Source organism: Protopterus annectens, chromosome 13.part0 (assembly GCF_019279795.1).
Source record: "Protopterus annectens isolate FY-2018-M chromosome 13.part0, PAN1.0, whole genome shotgun sequence".
NCBI lineage: Eukaryota > Metazoa > Chordata > Ceratodontiformes > Protopteridae > Protopterus > Protopterus annectens.
Window position 1 is genome coordinate 627,355,272 of NC_056747.1, and position 20,991 is coordinate 627,376,262.

Genomic DNA, 20,991 nt, shown 5'->3' on the forward strand with positions numbered 1-20,991 from the left:
AGGTCCCATGTGGACCCCCAGACCAAGTCTGAGGAATCTATAGTTAGTGTCTGCATAGACTGTGCTAGTCTGAAGGGTACCTCCAACTTGACATGTATCTGCACTTTTCACCATGGAAGCTCTCTCTTTACACAAGGTATGACAACAATGATGATTTCTAGAAAGAGAGCACTGGTACCACTATAAATTCCTCATGTACCTACTTCATGTCTATTTCACTTGCAGAAATCCTGGATCTCTGCATTTTAAATAGGAATGCCATCAGAGCTCTGAAACTTCACAGGGATGCTTCTGGAATTGCCCCAGAGCAGCTACAAAAGAAAAACATGTGAAAGAACTAGAAAGGCTGCAGTGGCGAAGCTGCTGCTAAACTGAAAATAAACTCCAACAGGCTTGCATTACCTGCAGTATTACTTACAAATGTCTGCTCATTGGATAATAAGATCTAAACATACTGGAAAATATTAATATACAACCAAACACCCTTATACTGGGTGATTTCATCTACCCTGCCATTAACTGGGAAAACTACTCGTGTAACAACACCTTTGCCCAACGGTTATTGGAATTCATAAATTCCAATGCCCTGGATCAACTAATGCATAGTCCCACCAGGGGCTCCAATATCCTAGACCTGGTCATTACCAACATGGGAAATCAATGCTCCACACCTATGGTCACCCCCTCGATGGTCAGGTCTGACCATAAGCTAATCACCCTTGACATCCACATCCCTCCCTCACCCCCCAGTAAAGAAACCTCCGTAAAAAACTTTTCCAAAGCCAACTTCATGCTACTCAAGTCAGAAGTGACAAACTTCATGAGACCCATGCAGATGGGAACTGAAAGTTTGACTGCTGAGTCCTACACTAAGGCACTGTACGAGCACATCCACTCATGCATGAATCGTGCCATCCCAAATAGAACCAAGATGCTCTCCTCCAAAAAAAAGGAAGCCAATCTGGTAGTCCTCTGCCATTAACAAACTTTACAACAAAAGGAAGAAACTGCTGCAGAAAAGAGGAAAATCCCAGGATGCAAAAAACTCCCTTACCAGCCTCAGTAAGAAGCTGTGATTCCTCATAAAATCCTCTAAAGCTAGTTACGAAAATAAAATTGCCAAGGATTCCAAAGACAACCACAAGGCATTCTATGGCTATGTCAAGAATCTAAATGGCAATGCTCAGATCTGCTCTGAGCTACAACAGAATGGCATTAAATATACTGATCCCAAGGATATTGCCAATATCCTGGCAGATCAATTCAGTGCCAACTTCACCCCCCTCTCACCCCCTAAAGGGCCCATCTCAATACTGAAAGATTGCCAAATTCCAGTAATAATGGCCACACAGGTAAACACTACACTCTCCAAAGCTCAGAATACATTATCCATGGGACCAGACGACATCCCGGGCTGTGTACTGCATGAACTACAAAATGAACTGGCACCTCACCTAAGTGTCATGTTTAATCATAGCCTCACCTCAGGCTTCATGCCCACTGAGTGGCGCACAGCTACAGTTATCCCACTCCACAAGGGGGGATCCACCTTGGAGCCTGGGAACTTCCACCCCATCAGGCTGACGAGCCTGATCTGCAAGACCATGGAATGTATTACCAAGGAACTTATAAACAAAGACATTGGCAACCTTCAAACACTGGACCCCACCAAGTTTGGGTTCGTGAAGGGCCAATCTTGTCTCCTGTACCTGACTGACTTCTTTGAATCAGTCTCCAGAGTTGTGGATGAGGGTAAGGTGGTCCACACAGCCTATCTGGACCTCACCAAGGCCTTTGACAACATCCATCACTCTGGAATCATAGATAAACTTACTAAGCTAGGCATTAATCCCTACATCACTCGATGGGTTGCTAACTGGCTTACTGACAGAACCCACACTGTAAAAGTAGCAGACTCCAAATCTAGCTCCAGACAAGTGGAGTACCTCAGGGTTCAGTCCTGGGACCACTCTTGTTTGGCGTCTACTTCTCTGAAGTACAGGCCAACACTAAGGGACTCTGGCTAACAAAGTTTGCAGATGACTGCAAACTGGGAACCATTAATGAATCCCCAAATGATGTGGATATTCTACAAAAGGGCCTTACAGAAACATATACTTGGTGCCAGACCTATGGGCTCAAGCTCAATGCCAAGAAATGTATAGTTATCCCTTTTGGGAAACAACATGTACCCATGAATTACCACATAGGTGGCAGTACACTAAACACCGAAAGTGTGATGAGACTTAGGGACACAGGTGGACAGTGGTCTCACCTTCAATAACCACATCACCACAACAGTCAGGAAATCCTTCTATGTGGCACACCTCATCACTAAGGGCTTTTCATCCAGAAAAAAGGAGGTAATTGTCCCACTGTACTCATCCCTCATTAGACCCATTACAGAATACAACGCCCCATTTGGTATGTACCTCTTAAGACATCTGCAACAACTGGAAAGGCCACAGAAATACCTCATTAAAAGAATCACAGGCCTAAAGCAGATGCCCTATGCTGACCGTCTAAAAAAAACTCGAGCTATACTCTGTCGCATACTGTCTACTCATGGACAATCTCTGCTTAACATACAAGGCCATGTCAAACCCAGAGCTGCTGGACATGCTACACTTAAAGAAATCCCAATCTCTCAGAGCCACACGCTCCAGGGATCTAAACCTTGTCATCACAATGAACAAAACATGGTGGAGGGATAGGTTCCTGACCCAGAAACTCTCCAGACTCTGGAATAGACTGCCCATACATGTCAAGCAGAGCACATTTTTGGCCCTCTTCAAAAGGAACCTTGATGACTGGATGGGAGATAGGAAATTCATCCCGGGGATCACGTCAGTCGCCCTGCTAGACAGAGATCCAGGGAAATAAATATTGTGGGAAGAAATAGCTAGGGAATTGTTATGGCTAGGCTTGTATAGGTCCCTAGGGCCGATAGCCTAGTAAAAACCTATGAACCTATGACTACCTGAGAATGGAGCTCACAAAAATAAGGTAAGGGACACTTGTTTTTTTTCATTTTCTCTGAAACTTGGCTGCATAGTAACATTAGTGACAATGCTGTGAACCTTGATGGGCTAACTCTCTTTAGAGCAGATAAAGCACAGAGTGGTAAAGCTACAGGTGGTGGTGTATGCATCTAGGTTAATAACAGATGGTGCAAAGACTTTAAGCTGTTTCAATCATACTGCTCCGAAGATATGGAAATAATGACACTAAAATGCAGACCTTTCTATGTACCAAGGGAAATCAGTGGGATATATGTCACAGGAGTGTACATCCCCACCAGTGCTACTACCACTGAAGCTCAAAATAAACTCCATAATATTATCTGCGAGCTACAAAGCACAAGCACAGAATTTGCACACATGATAGTGGGTGATTTCAACAAAGCTGAGCTTAAGGACTTACTATCCCATTTTTATCAGCATGTGGATTTCCCCACCAGAGGGGAGAATACGTTAGGCAAAGCTTACAGCAATATTAAAGGAGCCTTTAAAGCTTCGAAGCACCCCAACATAGCCAGCTCTCATCACATTGTCATCCTGCTTCTGCCCACCTACAAGACGGCTTTGATCAGAGAAAAAAAGACAACTAAGCAGATCAGAGTCTGGCAGGAGGGTTCCATGGATTGTCTTCAGGACTGTTTCAATACCACCTGCTGGGAGGTCTTCAAAGAAGCGGCTACGCACAACCTCCAGTTAGACAGACACCTATACCGATTCAGTTGTTGCTGACATAAATAAATGCATGAAGGATGTAACTACCACGAAAGCCATCACTATAAGAGCTAATCAGAAGCCCTGGCTCACCAGGAATGTCTACACATTACTGTGGGAAAGAAATACAGCCATCAAGCCAAATGACAAAGAAAGGTTAAAGGCGGCAAGGTCAAATCTGAAAAAGGACATCAAAGAGGGATTATGGGATGAAAATTCAGATCAGCTTTCAAGATATGAGGGACATGAAAAGCCTATGGCAGGGGATACAGCAGCTCACGGACTATAAGACCAAAACACCCCAATGTGATGACAGCTTGGAATTCCTAAATGAACTGAACTCCTTCTTTGGCAGATGTGAGAACACTACCACCATACCTTCTAAAACAAACACTGACAAAGAGGAGATGATACTCACCTTAAAATCCAAGGAGGCGAGACTTCAGCTTATGAAGGTGAATCCTAGGAAGGCTGCCGGACCAGATAATATACCTGGCAAGGTGTTGAAGGGGTGTGTTGATCAGTTATGTCTCGTACTGACAGACATCTTTCAACTCATCCCTTGATATGGAGAAAGTTTCCTCGCATTTCAAGGAAACAAGTACTGTCCCACTTCCGAAAAAACCCAACTCTACTTGTCTCAATGACTTCAGACTGGTCGCCTTAACCTCAAATGTCATGAAGTGATTTGACAGGATTGTGAAGAACATCTATCTGTGGGTCTGCCTAAGTCCTTCGATCCACTTCAGTTTGCATACCAGTCAAATAGATCGACTACAGATGCGATTTCAGTCACACTACACATTGCACTAAAACACCTAGAAGGGAGGAACAACTACATAAGGCTGCTGTACATCAACTTCTGTTATGCATTCAACACTATGATACTAATGCAACTGGTGGATAAGCTCGTGAAACTTGGGAAAAACAAGCACCTATGTAACTGGACTCAATTTTCTGATTGGTAGTCCCCAATGGACATGCACTGGAAACAACACTTCTCAACGTATAGTCCTGAATATTGATGCTCCCCAAGGTTGTGTGCTCAGCCTCTTGCTCTTCTCGATACTCACCCATGACTGTACTGCAACACAACTCAAACCACATTATAAAATTTGCTAATGATACCACAGTCGTGAGTCTCATTAGTGGTGGGGATGAGCATAACTACAGAGATGAGGTGAACACTTTGACTGCCTGATGTGACAGGAACAATCTGGACCTGAATTTTAATAAGACCAAAGAAATGATTATGGACCTCAAGAGAAAGGCAACAGTTCACTAATCACTCACCATCAAAGGGGAGGTAGTAAAGAAAGTAAAAACAACCAAGTTCCTGGGCTTGCACATCTCAGATGACCTCTCCTGGACTGTTAATACCAACTACATAGTTAAGAAGGCTCAACAGAGGCTTCACCTCCTACGAAAGCTCAAAAAGGCCAGGCTCCCACTGTCTGCTATTACCACTTTTTACAGGGGAGCTATCAAGAGCATTCTCACTAGCAACTTCATAGCATGGTTTGGCAACTGCACAGTTGCTGAGAAGAAGAAATTACAGAGGGCAGTGAGGGTGGATGAGAAAATCTTGTGTACAAACCTCCCTTCTATTCAGGAGCTTTTCTTTACAAGAGCAAGGACATACAAAATACTAGCTGATTTGACCCATCCAGCCCACAAATGGTTGTCACAACTTGTGTCTGGAAAGAGGTACCACAGCTTCCGGTGTCGGACTACCAGATTCAGGAACAGTTTGTATCCTACAGCTGTGAGACTTATTAACTCGGACACCACCCATAATACCTGATACACTGAAGCCTCTTTTTTCACATAATCCTGCTGCTCTGAGCAATTACGCCAGCATTACAATTATGTAATATGATGACTATACTAATTTACGTCTAAGGTTAACACGTGGAATACGGTGACTAAACAGCTGCTATTTACTAGTCTATATTTATTATCTATCTTATTGGTGAAGGGTTTGGTGATGGGCATTTATTTATCATTATACAATGGGTATTGAGTGTGTTCACGTAATGCGAACTACTTCTTGCATGTCATATGTTATTTTCTTTCTTATGTTATTCTCTGATACCGCTGTATTTATGTTATTTGCACTGCATTTCTCTCTTGAGCTGACATTAGTAATTTCGTTTAGACTGCACTTGTGTGGTCCTAAATGACAATAAAGTTTCTTTGAATCTTTGTAAAGTCTTACTTGTGATACTATATGAATGCACGATGCCATGTAACTTGATCTTTTTTTCTCTCACACATTTATTTGATCACGAACTTAAAAACAATGTATATATTCGTCATACAAAGAGGACAAATTTCTCTGCTAGTTTCTTAGCAATTTTACCCTTTTAATTCCCTTTTCCCTTCTCCTTATAAATCCAGTCCAATACCAACACTTCAAATCATTATGCCTGCCTAACCTCCATATACAGCTTCCTAGCAGTATGCACTCTAAGTGCTCATTAATGCTTTACCAAACTTCTTTTACTAATCTTCTTTTACACACCCCACCCCATTAACTATTTACTATACTCATTAAGAACTTCACCATACTTTCCATAATTGGTAGTGTTTTCTATCAATTTCTCTACTTCATTTTAAATCACCAGTTTCTCCTGTTCACTTCTTTTCTTCTGCCCTCATCTTCACTTAACACTTTAAATATCCTCTTCTAACTCTCCCCATTATCTGTCAGATTCTACCATCCCCTGCCATTTTCCCCATTTTGGAGCAATCCTTCTATCTCCCTTCCTCTTTAAAGACCCGATTTCTAATACTCTTCTCTCCTGCATAAATTCCAAAATTTCTCCCCAGCTTGGCTTGTTTTTTCCACATATGAGTGATTGCCTTCTTCCTAGCTATCATGGGAAGGGTGACAAGAGCTTTCATGTGGTCCCTAATCTGTATCTCTGGGTCACAGCTGATCAAGTAAAGTTCCTTAGTAAGCTCCACCTTATTCTACATCAACTTCCCCCAGGGTCCTTCTTATATTAAACCTTTGGATGTCCCTACACTTGTTCCCAGGTGCCTACCTCCTTTCCAGAACATCTCCAAGAGGTATTGGATGAACACAGGTGCATCTTGCATCTTGCGTACCCCTTTGTGGAGTGTAAAAGTATTTATGTAGGCACTTCTATGCAAATATTTGGAACTTTCTAGCCTTAGTAGCTTCCTCCGATGCTAATGAAACCTCCTTCCACTGATCAGCCAAAAATGATTTCCCCAGGGATGCATGCCAAAGCTTTGCTTATGTACATACATACATACACACACACACACACACACACACACACACACACATACATATATATATATATGTGTGTGTGTGTGTGTGTGTGTGTGTGTGTGTGTGTGTGTGTGTGTTCCTTGTCTTTTGTTCCTGGTAACAATCCCTGACAAGCCAGGGACAGAGTTTCCTGTTGCTAGCCATTTTTATTCCTGCCTCACTTATCAACTTAATCCATTCTGGGAGGCTGTCTGGAATGCAACACTTGGTTTATATATACATACACACACACACACACACATATATATATATCTATATATAAATATTTGTATATGTATATGTATGTGCATAAATATATCCACTTTATCTGAATGGCTTAAAAGTACACTTTCAGATGAGGAACTCCAAGTCCTTCCCACTCCCTAGGCTGCATCACTTTCTCCCTCCCAGTGAAATGATTTGAGGACCTTACTTAATTTGTCTTACATTTCTTTCTCCAGAGTGAAAGAATATGTCTGTCTGGCATATAATACTTGTGGGGAGGGGGACAAGGAACATTTTTTATAGCTTGTATATTGCTCATGGTATCCAAGACCAACACCTTCCACCTTCTTACTTCCAAAATCTCCTTTGGTGCTGTTTCCACTACCTTACCCATCCAGAACTCCAGAAGGTGTTGGTCTTGGATACGATTTATGATATATGTTTTTTTTCATACAATGTGAGCTTAATTACATGTTATAACTATATTGGGTTTAAATGCATGAATCATCTCATACACACAATATTTTACGATCTCCACCACAAATATTTACATGTGATCTCATGTGTATATATATATATATATATATATATATATATATAAATTTAATGATTTTTCTGCTAAATTTCAATTGCAAGATTTGGTGCTTAGGGACACTAACACTCACACTGGCAGTTCCCACAAAACAAGATTGATATCCTTCCCACCCTCTTTAGCTCCCTGTAACAGACTTATCGGGTGGTTACGGCATTTTTCTCTGATATTATCAATTACGGTTTTCCGTATGACTAGGACTAATGGTAGTGGCTAACTCTCAGATACGTTCCCCCATTATCTACTCAGGCCCAAGCCTGATTCCTCAGATAGTCACCTACGATTGCTCTAAAAGGGATCTCACTGCCTCTTGGCAGACTATAGCCCCGAGACCCCATGGTATTCTGACTCACTCCACATATTTTTGTTTTCACAACGTACCTCAATACTATGGCTCGATTCAATTTTTAACTCGCCGATAATTTTCCCTAAGCCCAGAGGCTGGTGTACACCGTATACCAGTCCCCCTTAGTATTGACCGTTTCAGGTGAAGTTAAGCTAGAAATGCCACTTTTAGCCACAGGAATTCTAATTAAACACTAGTCTGTAGTTACAGAGTCACATACAGGATCGCTGTATTACTCAAATCTATCAAGTTATTAAAATATTAAAACATAATTACTGCTTTTTCCTCACTACCAGTTCCTACAGATTTTTACCACGAGGCACGGCATTATGATTGTTCCTAGTCGGAACAGACTTGTAACTTAATTTCCAAACTTTTTTCCATTAAATATGGTCCAAGAAGCTGGATGGGAAATTTTCAAATGTGTTTCTTTGAACAATATTTTTGTCCAACAATTAAACTGGGCAATAACCACTTAGACCACCATGGTTTATTTAGAAACTCACAATCCTCCATGATTATTTAGTATAAGATATTGTTTTTTAAAAAAATTATATACATTGGCTTAAAGCTTATCCAAATGTTTTTACACCTACAGGTTTCTTTCCACGCAGACCCGAAAACAAACAAGACAACGTGCCTCACCTTACAACTATTTTTAGATATTATCGGTCCCTCACCATGAATGGCTAATGCCCATTACTGTGAGCCTACCGTCCACCTCACTTAGGACCCTCCTCTTAAACCTCACCAATTGCATCCACTGTTTACCCATCCAATGGGAGCTTTATGCACCCAATCTACCCCTCCCTGATACCACTAATTCCCCTATCCACTGAACTTGGTCCAAGCTCCCCACCAACCTCTTTCTTTCATGCCCAATTCACCCCGTCCTGAAACTCTTTCGTCATTACTCGCACACCTCTCCACTAAGCATGCCCCCACTCGACTCTCACAAGCCACAGTCTCTCCTAAATGGCCATCACTTTTCATACACACACCTATCATTACCTCCATCTCCTACATCACATACATTCACGCCCATAATTAGCTCCACCCTCGCTCCCCCATCAACACCAATCACATTACGATCCATAAACCTTATACTATTACACACGCCCACACTTGCTCTTTTCACAAGCCACACCTACCCACCACTGCTATTGGCTAGGTACTTTTACCTTGCTGGTCCTCTCGGGCCCTCATTGGGTTACTTTTCCCACACCCCAGTCCCTCGGTTATTGGACTCTTCCAGCACTTCCTTCCACTTCCCTCCACTCCACGGTCTGATCACGTATTCTTAACAATAACCAATCACTCAGACACACCCTCTATGCTTCTTTGTCCCCTCCCATGGACCCGCACAGACTCAAGCACCAATATTTTGATTGTCTTGATTTTTAGATACTTTAATAACGTTGTTTTACAGTACATTCCATATTAATGAAAGCCTTTATTTGTACTACATTACAATTAAAAATTACATAGGTTATACAACGAATTAAGGACGAGTATCACTCCAATATAATTACATAGTCCATACTTTACCATAATGGAAACTTCCATAAATATATGCTAATTGTTTTTGAACTGCTATATATAAACGCCATGCCAGCAATACAATTCTGATATAAAGCTTTGGATTTTTTCTTTTTGTATGCGCTCACCTACCGAACAGTAATTAAATCTTTTAATTGATTGAAGAATCTCAGATATATATTTTTTCATTTGGCTTTAATGATCGAAGCTGCATTTCTACTTTTGGATGTATCCTCATTTAAGTTATTTGACTTTATTAATATGCCTGCAAATCATCAGCAGGTTTAGTTGTGTTTTTGCCAACATATCTGACTACAACTAACGTCTTTCATAATTGGAACTACCTGGATTTCACAATTTCAGCACTGTAGGGACCTCACTTCCAAAAGAATATCACTCCACATATTTGTCCCCATAAAAGGGAAACTCCTGTACTAGGGTACAATGTAGGCATGCAATTCACTGTTATTGTTTTAGTTTTTAAGATATTGACTTTGTAGCCCGACAAGAGTGTCAAAATTGTGCAAGAAAAATAAAAAGGTGTGGGATATCAACCTTGGGTTAATCATACAGAGCAAAACATTCTCGGCAAATGCAATTTTTTTCCTGTTTGCCATACCAATTATACCTCCTAAGGTTAGACTTTCTTCTTTAAAGTCACACTGGTCTGGATGGATTATCCTCTGTAACACTCCAGCAAGGTGTTTTAGCAAGTATAGTAATAAAAAGTTTATAACTGTAATTTAATACTGAGATTGATCTATATGCACCTGGACCTGCTGAGCCCTTTCCTTCCTTAGGTATCATCTCTATGACAGCCTCACTCCAGGATCTTGGAATTTAACCCCCTTGTAAAAATATCATTGAACGTTCTAGCCCAAATTTGTGGAATCAACACCCCCCCCCCTTCCCTCCATATCTCTGACTCTAACGACTTCCCCCTCGGCTGCCTATTCAATGCCTGACTCACTTCCTCCAGAGTAATAGGCTTTATAATGTCTTTTTCTTCCTCCATCGTTACCTGGGGTATCTGAAGGCTATCTAAAAAGTAACTTGTCTTTTGCTCCAATCCTCTCCAAGACACTTCTTCAGTATATAAAGAGACCAGGTGTCTTTAAAACACCACTGATATTTTTAGATGATCACAAATTACGCATCCCAAAGAAGGGTCCCTTACTTTAGAGATGTACATGCTTACTTTTTGCTCCCTTAGTCTCTGGGCCAAAATCTTTATCGACTTATGACTAATAACAAATTGGGTGAGCTTCAGCGCAACTTACCTACATTCATAAATCCAATAAGCATTCTTCCAGGTCCTCCCATGCCATCCTCAAATTCTCTTCATCTTCTTCTGTCATTTTCTTCCCTTTGTCTTGTAACTTTATAATAGTTTAATTTTTTCCCCATGCCCTCTTTTCTGATTTTCTAACCTCAACAGTCAACCTTATCTTAAAGGCATCCACTTAACATCTAAGTTTTTGTTTTCAGCTGCTAGCTGTCTCAAATGCCCCTTCATCCACACCTGAACTCCATTCTTAAAATATCCGTTATACATTAAATACACTGTAAATCTCCAATGATCATCCACTATGTCAACTTCTGGTGGGGATAACTCCACTAGGATTGGTGCATGATCAGAAAGTGTAAGATGATGAATATAAACTACAATGTTTAGGTGATACTGCTTCATCAGCACTTTTGGGCCGCAGAAAGAAAGAGAGCAAGTTGTGATCCTAGCTTTTACACTTGTGATCACTGGAAACTCTGCCCTCTATGCTTCTTTGTCGCCTTTAGATATGAATTCTTAGTTAAATAAAATAGCAGTTATTCACTACTGTAACAAAGTGAGCACTTCTATCCATTACTGCATATCCGACAAACTCCATTTGAAACGTGCAATCAAATATAGCAGGCTTAGCTCTAGTTTCCAATTATTTTGATCCCCCATCCCATCATTTATGCCACATCCTGACTTCATCAACAATTATCAAAACTTACTCTGTTTTTAATTTAAAACTCATGGACTAGGTACCTGGTAAAACATAGCCCAGTCAATATTTTTTTTACATTTGAAAATATGCAAATAGTTTTATCCCTTCAGATACTAGTAGTTCTGACCATCATAGCTGGCCACAGGTTCGGTGAGTATAGTTTTGTCCCTTCAGATATGAGCAGCACTGACCAGCATAGCTGGCCACAGGTGATGTGAGTACTAAAAGTTCACTGTTCTTTAGCTTGTTGACTCCAAGTCTGGCTTGTCTTGCATGTTTTCATGGTTTCCTGGACCACCTGTGAGTAGATACTCACTTGTTTATGACTGTCTCTTGTCTTTTGCTGGAAAGCCAGGAAAAGGTTTAACAAGCCCATTTTTGTTAAGCCCTGCCCCCTGGGTGGCTGACTGTCCATAGTCCTCTTCAGCTCTGTCTGCTGATCTGGAAGCAAACTCCACAATCTATTTCTTTGACTTCAAGTAAATGAATAATCATATTCCACAAATATCTGAGCTTGGTCAATCTTCATGGTCTGCCCTATCTTCCATAATAAGGAGACAACTTTTTCTTTGAATTCGAGCATCTGAAATGTAACTAGTATGGGTCTCAGGATACACACTGATGTATCCCAGGGCTGGTAAACTCTGTGGTCCATTCCAATTTGATCTCTTCTCAAAACAATCCTGTCCATTTTTAGATAACCATAAATTATTTGCAATTATTGCCCTCCAGCATTCTTTGGGAGAGCAGTAAATTTGAAATGATCCCTTCTTGCATGATCTTCTAATTCCACCAGCTTCATCTGCCTGTTATCCTACAACACCCTGGGCTCCAGCACTTTATTCTAATTCCACAACACTCCACAGCATCCCTTTGTAACCCTGAAATATCATTGGAGGGGCAGAAGCCAGTCCCCTTAATTTCCTGTACTTTTTATCATTCTTTTAATTACTCTTGCAGGGTTTCACTTATTTTAAAAACCCTGTATATTTTGTCCATCTTTCCTTCCACTGTAAGGTTCTCTCCCTTATGAGGCCACCACCTCTGCCATTTGGTCCGACCACCCAAGTTGCTTGGTCTCAGCCATTGTTAATACCTTCACAAATTTTTTCTCTCTGTATGCTTTTTGTCGATTACTGCATTTGCATGGAGACTGCGCTTCTTAACTGTGGCAGTGATATATTAAACTAAGTCTGTGAAATTTTTTGTAAATATTTTTTAATTGCCCAATGCAACACAGCATACTCATTTCATTCTCTGCCATACCTTAAGTCCCCTTTAACCTAGAATCTTGACAAGGTCTCTTGTGATCAACTCCTTTTTTTACAATACGCTGGATAAGAAGGTCAGAGAAGAGAATACAGTCTCCTCTGGAAGAAAATTATTCTGTAAACTGGTGTTCAACAATGCCTCCAGAAATATAACTCTCTTTGCTGGGGTCAAGTTAAGTTTGGCTAGGTTGAAATAAAGCCACTGATCTTAAAAACATGTAAGGGTGAAATTCAAGGTCTGCCATATCTCTTCCAAGCAGTAAGTTTGCAACAGGCAGCTTTCCAGATATAGTACATATGGATGTCCTTTGTGCTACTAAAAGCTAAAGCTGTAGCCAGGCATTATGTAAAGGCCCTGTGTAAAGCAGACAAGCTGGAGGGCAAATAAGTGAATTGGAAATGATCTCCACCTGCTTTGAATCTTAAAAGTCTTTTGTGGTTCTTGAGTATGAGAATATGTAGACTGGCATCCTTCAGGTCCAGTGTGACCAAAAAGATCTGAGGAAACAAAAGAAGTAGGGAGCCTTTGAGAGTCATTTGGGGGTGATTACAAATTTGCTCAGTCTTGACAGATCCAGAATAAGTTTTCATGTGCCTCCTCTTCTGGGCATTAAAACAGCCTTGAGTAAAACTGGAATTTTCTTCTAGTTTTGGTACTCGTTCTATGGTCCCTTGCTCCTGTAGTTCATTTAACAAGGGAGAGAACAGGCATACTTGGCCATTTGGTACTGAAAGGACACTCCTCCCTATTCTCCAAGGAAGTAAAGAAAGGTGAAGGTCCATGTCTGGGGCAGGGAGGGTTGGGATGGAATTTTTGGGAGGTGGATGGGACAGTTGGGCTACATCATAACTACTGCCTCTGGAGGTCACGGCCTTGATGGCCCACAGGTTTTCTTTATGTATGCTTGCCATTCTCTCTTGAAACGGACATGCTTACCCTTGTCTGCCTTGCTTCTGTCTTGCACTGGGTATGGAGGCCAAGATCTGTCTAGGTAATATCTGCAGAACATAGGTACCTGTAAGTGAAAATGCTGCTTAATGAACTGCACAGTCTTACCTTTTCTTTCAGTTTTCTGAAGATACCTTAAGTTGAGGGTCCAAACAGGAAAACCTTATCCAAAGGTACAAAGAACAGTACTGCCTTCACATGGTCCAGCAGGGTTTGTGTCCACAGTCAGGCATGTCTCCAAATAACTGGCCCTGTTGATTTTGACCTGCAAGATGCATCCACTGTACAATAACCACATTTTCTGGAGTGGAGTGCCTGGCAACAAAGGGCGAGAGGTAATGTAGTTCAAACATCTCTGGTCCCAGATCCCTCTGAGTGATTCTCCAGCTCCCCCATATTTGACCTCATAAGTTTTTATTAAGCTTACAGCCAAAGGAGCTCAATGAAAAGCTCATCCACATCAACCAATGTTGTTGGAAGACAGACAATGTCCCCCATTAAGTACATTTTTTTTTCTAGCATGGTATCGGCCTGGTAATTTAAGGCTTTGAATGGCAGAGTAGTAGATTTTTAAGCATTTTTCTAAAAAAGGCACAGTGGTGTAGCAGTTAACATTGTCGCCTCACAGCAAGAGCTTTGATTCTCGGCTAGGGTGCCTTCTGTGCGGAGTCTGCATGTCCTCCCTGCGTTTGCGTAGATTTCCTCCTGGTGCTCCGGTTTCCTCCCACATTCCAAAAACGTGTGCTGGAGCATTTATCCCTGGGCCTCCATTGAATATGGGCTCTGCCCCAGTCAGACTTTCCCAGTAAACAAATATTAAATAAATAAAATCAATGAAGAATCCTACTTGTCTATGTCACTGGAAATGAGGTTTCTGGATGGAGTCAAAGAGGATCTCTTTGCTGGAATCCAGTGACACCACAGCTGGGTCAACCAAAGAGTTCTGATACAGGAACTTGAGGGAATCATGGATTTAACATGACTGGTCAGATTTCCTCACAGCAAGGTGTAGGGAATTTAGCTACAAACACACATTAGTAAAGACATCTTCTTCATAAGATCAATAACTGGAGGAAAACCTAGTGTTCTAGGCAAAGGAAAGCCCATAAAAGATCTGTATCTGATCTGGGCCTTTGAATATTCTCTACAGTCCCACTGGAACTCCTCCATCCTGTGGAGGGTATCCCCAAAGCAGAGATCTTATGGTAGTGAAGCAGAGCATAAAGTGTCCCCAGTGTCAAAGTTATAAACAATGGCAGAAGGGAGATGGTCATCATAAGCCAGATCATCTGCCTTTGAGTATGGGGTATCAAAATTCTCCAGTGGGGAGGTGCCACCCTTCTTCTCTTAGAAGGGATCTATGCTGGCTGTTTGGATTTAAGGAAATTCAAAGTCTGGGACTGGTGGAAGAACTTTTATGTAGAGGTCTGGGAAAGTACCTTCACTGAGGCAAGCCAGAGAGCACCAGTTTGGCCTGTGGTACTTTAGAGCTCTGCTTCTATGGGGAAATCACACTGGTAGCCATGGTCCAGGCAGGGGACTAAAACTTCAACAGGGTCTACATGAACCTCCTTGTGAAAACCAAGGGGCTACCATCCTCAATCTAACTAATAAGCTGACTGCCAGCAGCAATGGTCTTCAGAGAAGCCTCAGTGGCAGCCAATCTCATAATGGCTTTGGTCTGGGGGGATATATTAATCAGCCAACAGGGTGGAGGCCTAAAGAGTGGCTGCACCAGAGGCCTTAACTAAGACTAACTTCAAAGTCAAAGAGCTGTAAAAGTACCTCAGTGACTTCAGTGTCACCAGGGAAATGGAAACTGTTTGCATCCACAGGACAGGATGTCACCCAAGGCCACCAAGGGAAGGTTCAGCTCTGGAAATTAGGCCAACCTGAGTGACATTTACTGGAAGGATATCTCACAGATAAAGACTGCAACAGTCACTAGTATGCGGAACATCTGACTTGGTATGGTTAACAGGTTCACGTATTTGGCCATGTAGTTGAAGCTAGAACAATTCAGGAGGACACACAATTAGTAGATATATTCGTTACGGAAGTCCAATACTCCTTCAAAATGAGCATACTGAGTGTTCAGCATTGTGTGAACAGGAATGCAAACACTTTGTGATCAATTTCTGAATGTGGTCTTTTTTCTTTCCAAAATTACTGAAGCTTAAGTACATTCAAAATCCTGCAGCATGTCAACTTTATATATGAAATGGAACTGCAAAGAATTACAACTGAAAAACAGTTCACAAATACTTCTGCAAAATATGCAAAAGTAATTCAAACTACCGGCCAAAACAAAAATAACACATTTCTGCTGATACTTTACACATTACATTAACAGTAACAAACCAAACACGTAAGACAGTTCAAAGGCAGTGGTTGGCATTTTCAACTTACTTGGGAAGGTTTCCAGACAGAATTTTCCAAGCATACTCCCGAAGGTATTTCTGGAATATAGTGGTCAGTGCAACCATGGGCTCACCGGTACTAAGTTGCGAGCACTGCACCATGCATTTCTTGTAATATACAAAAAGGTCAGCACAGCTGGGAAGAACAGCACCACCTTCATCTGTATTTGGTTTTGGAGGACCTTGGGCTTTGAAGTCTGCCACAAATCTATCAATCAGTTCACCAAGGTTTCTAGGAAAGACAAACATTTTTTGAATCAAGGTGTTGAGATGTGCTAACAGGAAACAGACAAATTTGTTGCACTAGAAAATAAACAAGATGTAGTAATCAAGAGATGATATCAGATGAAGTCAGATAACCAGCACTGATAAAAGGAAAGGGACAGTGACTATAATTTTCATGGAACACACATACATACATGAAAAAATGTGTGTGTGTGTGTGTGTGTGTGTGTGTGTGTGTGTGTGTGTATATATATATATATATATATATATATATATATATATATATATATATATATTTGTGTGTGTGGGTGTGTGTGCTCACACAGCCACTCATGCACGCATAAATTATACGTGTCTGTGTTGGTTGATGTGTGTTTTATTATATATATATATATATATATATATATATATATATATACATATATATATATAAAGAAGTTATGTACTCACCATAACATTCCATCTGAGTAGTTGTACTTCATTTGTCTTCAACCTGTGGGTTATAGATTCATATCTGATCTGAGCCGGCAACTTTACTAGCATCAACTCCGAGCTCCAAACTCCTCCCCTTACCCATAATACACCTCCACTGCCTTCCATCCCCAGATGGAGTTTGCTGAACCTTATACTGAGAACCCGACCTAAAACATTTTACTTGTGACCTATACTGCAGCCCGTAGGCTGATCATATGCCATGGTTCGGGGGAAGGCGGGAGGGACGGTTGAAGACAAATGAAGTACAACTACTCAGATGGAACGGTATGGTGAGTACACAACTTCTTTATCTGAAGTAGTTTACTTCATTTGGTCTTCAACCAGTGGGACAGATTCCCCAGCTACTAAACTCCTGGGAGGCCCTCATGGAAGGATATTCCAGAGCACCGCGGAACCAAAGGATGCTCTCCTTCTGGAAGTCAAATCCAATTTGTAATGAGAAATAAACGTATGAGATGAGGACCAAGTAGCTGCAGAACAAATATCATCCAAAGACACTCTAGACCCAACAGGCCACAGACATAGCCATGGACCTAGTGGAATAAGCTTTCACTTGACCTGGAGGAGACATGCCTCTGTCCTTAAAGACCTGCAGGATGCACGAAGAAATCCATCTAGCTATAGTGACCTTGGAGATAGGTTTCCCCAAAATTGGTATATAGAAGGATACAAACAATTGATCAGATTTAAGGAAATTTTTTGTCCTGTGTAAACAGAATCATACCGGCCTATGAACATCCAACATGTGGAGTTTGTTTTCCATCTTGTTAGTAAAATTAGGAAAAAAACACAGGCAAATTGATGGTCTGATTGATATTGACTGGTGATGCCTCCTTAGGAAGAAAGGATGGATTGGTTCGAAGGGAAACCCTATCTTTGTGAAAAATCATGTAAGGAATTTTGATGGACAAAGCCTGTAATTCTGAAATGCTTTTTGCAGAGGTAATAGCCACCAGAAAAGCTAAAATTTTCAGATCTGCAGCTGCAGCAGACTCGAAAGGCAAAGCGACCAAAGCTTGAAAAACCACTGTAAGGCTTCATGGGGGAACTGGATCTTTGACGGGGGGGGGTAACATAAAGGTGCCTTTGATAAAGGCTTTACACAGTCTGGAAGAGGCTAAAGAGGCAGAATTCTCGCCCACATGAAAATGACAGATGGCAGCCAACTGAACTTTGACAGTAAAAGAACTAGCTCCGTGTTGAAAAATATCAGCTAGAAAATCAAGAATGGCAGAAATAGGAGCCGTGAAAGAGTCTAAACTCCTTTGAGAAGCTCAAAGGGAAAAACGTTTCCACTTGCTGCGATAAACCTTCCTGGTCAAAGACTTATGAGCAGCCACCAAAATAGATATAATTGAGGAGGTCAGTCCAGGAGTCATAGCAATCACAGGAACTAGAGCAGCCAAGATGTGAGCTTCAGGCTGTCCAGATTCGGATGAGGCACCCCCGAAGGGTGTGAAATTAAATTCTGAATGGGATCTAGGATCCAAGGCGGAGTCAGAAGGGGAGACCAAAGGAAGGAAAATCATACCTGGTGACACCAGAATGGGGCAATGAGGATCACTTTAATCCCCAGTCATCGGGCTTTCTGTAGAAACCACAGAATGAGAGTTACTGGCGGGTAAGCATACAGAACTAGAACTAGAGCATCTCTAGAGGACTCCTCCAGCAGGGGATTCAGAGCAAAAAACTTACTGCACTTCGCACTGAAAGGAGATGCGAAGAGATCGCAGCAAGGTTGACCCCAATCGCTGAAGGTCTGTTCCGCTATTGACAGATTCAGAGACCACTCGTAAAGCATCAGAATGGTCTGACTTAGCCTGTCCGCTAGGATGTTGGACCTTCCCGGAATGTGCGTTGCAATGAGAAAGCGTCCGGTGGAGATCGCCCATTCCCACACTCTCATGACCTCGTGACAAAGGGGGTAAGATCTGGTCCCTCCCTGTTTGTTGATATACCAGACTACTGACATGTTGTCTGACTGAATAGCAATCGTCCCCAGAGGAAAAAAGGCATGAAGGGTCTGCAATGCTAAAGGACCGCCCTCATCTCTAGGACATTTATGTGCAAGCTGGTCTCTATGGGGGACCACAGGTCTTGGACTGTTCTGCCCGAACAATACCCCCCCACTCAAGTTGAGAGGCATCCGTGGTCACTGTGGTTTGGGCCGGGGATGGCACAAAAGATCGTCCCTCCAAAATGTTGGGGGAGCACATCCACCATATTAGGGATGACCGACAGACTCGACTGAGTTGAATTGAATAGGTCAATGGCAGTTCCAACAGGGAGAACTGTACAGCTAAAGTCCACTGTAAAATTCTCATGTGTAACCAAGCACACGGTGAAGAGTTATGGTTGCTGCCATCGAGCCTAAGGCCCTCAACATCGATTCCGCCGTTGAGAGATGAGAGTGGTAGATCAGGGACACACGCATCCTCAGGTTTTGAACTCTCTCTGAGGTCAGGAATATTTTGCACTGAAGAGCATCTATCCTGGCACCAATCTAGTCCATCACCTGTACAGGATCTAGGAGAGATTTGGGTGCATTGATTGTGAGCCCCAAATGCAGAGCAAGAGTCAGGAAATAATCCCTGGTTTGGGAGAGTAGACACCTGGTGAGAGCAGTGAGGAGCCAGTCGTCCAGGTATGGATAGACCTGAATCCCCTGAAGCCATAGTGGTGAGCCGCTACCACCGCCATCACTTTGGTAAACACCCTGGGGGCTGTGGTGAGACCAAAGGGTAGGGCTCGAAATTTGTAATGATTGACTCCTAGCTGGAAGTGGAGGAACCTCCTGGAGCTTCTGTGCATTTTTATGTGATAGTAAGCATCCTGGAGATCTAATGAGCACATCCAGTCGCTCTCTTGCAGGTACGGCATGATGGACTGTAATGTGACCATCCGGAACTTCTCTTTGGCAACTGACAGGTTCAAGGTAGAGATGTCCAGAATGGGCCTTAAGTCCCCCGTTTTCTTTGGCACCAAAAAAAACCTGGAGTAGAAGCCCGATCCAGACTGATCTGGTGGGATGGTTTCGATGGCTCGTTTTCCTAGCAGCTTCGAAATTTCCTGTGCTGCTGCCTCCCTTTGCATGAGTGGCATGTTCGGGAGGTGTCTGGTAGATTTGAGGGAACCCACGAAGGGGATAGAGTAACCTCTGGATATGATTTGAAGCACCCAGCAGTCCATTGTTATGGACTTCCATGCCGCTAGGTGCAAGGACAACAATCCCCAGACTGCCTCCAGAGTAGAAGCAGTTGGGCAACCCCTCAGGGTTGCTGCCCAAGTCTGTCCAAGAAAGGGTCTTGAGACCGAAAGTTGCTTGGACCCCCTCTGCTTCTGGGCCAGCATCCATTCTGTCCCCCTCTGCCTCTGGAGGAAGAAGAGCCCTGAGTGTCCCGGGAATACTGTGACTTCTGGAACCACATCTTCTTTTGCCCTCTCTGGTTCCGAGAAAAGGACCTTTGAGGTTTAGAGAAGCAGATCCCGATGGCAGACACTGTTCTTCCCTTCCTTCTGACTTTGGACTAATGTCTCTTTGACGGTCTTACCCAAGAGTGTAGAGCTGTCATAAGGGGCAATGGCAAAGGATGCCTTGAAGGGTCCAGAAAATTGACATAACCTGAGCCAGGCGTTGCGCCTCATGGACATGCCGGATCCAGTCGCCCTAGCCGCTCCTTCTGTAGCATGTGAAAGGAGTTGCATGGACGTGTTAGATACTGCTTTTAAAGTGACCATCCTAGTGAACAAAGCCTTGTCCTCCTGCGACATGGACTTGGGGGGAGACTCCTCCAGCTCCTTTACCAGGTCGTGTTGGAGTCTGGTGACATGGGCCAGGTAGTTCAGCATCCTAATTGAAAACATAGCTCAAGTGTAAACCCGCTTCCCTAGGAGGTCCATCATCCGCAACTCTCAGTCAAGAGG

At 42.4% G+C, this 20,991-nt stretch overlaps 1 protein-coding gene across 1 annotated transcript in view; it reads right to left on the reverse strand.

Moving 5' to 3' along the window:
- Positions 1–20,991, reverse strand: part of VPS53 (VPS53 subunit of GARP complex) — a 1,983,995-nt gene that overhangs the window by 684,371 nt on the left and 1,278,633 nt on the right. Inside the window, exon 14 of the mRNA XM_044054290.1 lies at positions 16,337–16,579. Within this exon, the coding sequence (XP_043910225.1) occupies positions 16,337–16,579 (243 nt within the window). The remainder of the gene's footprint in view (positions 1–16,336; positions 16,580–20,991) is intronic.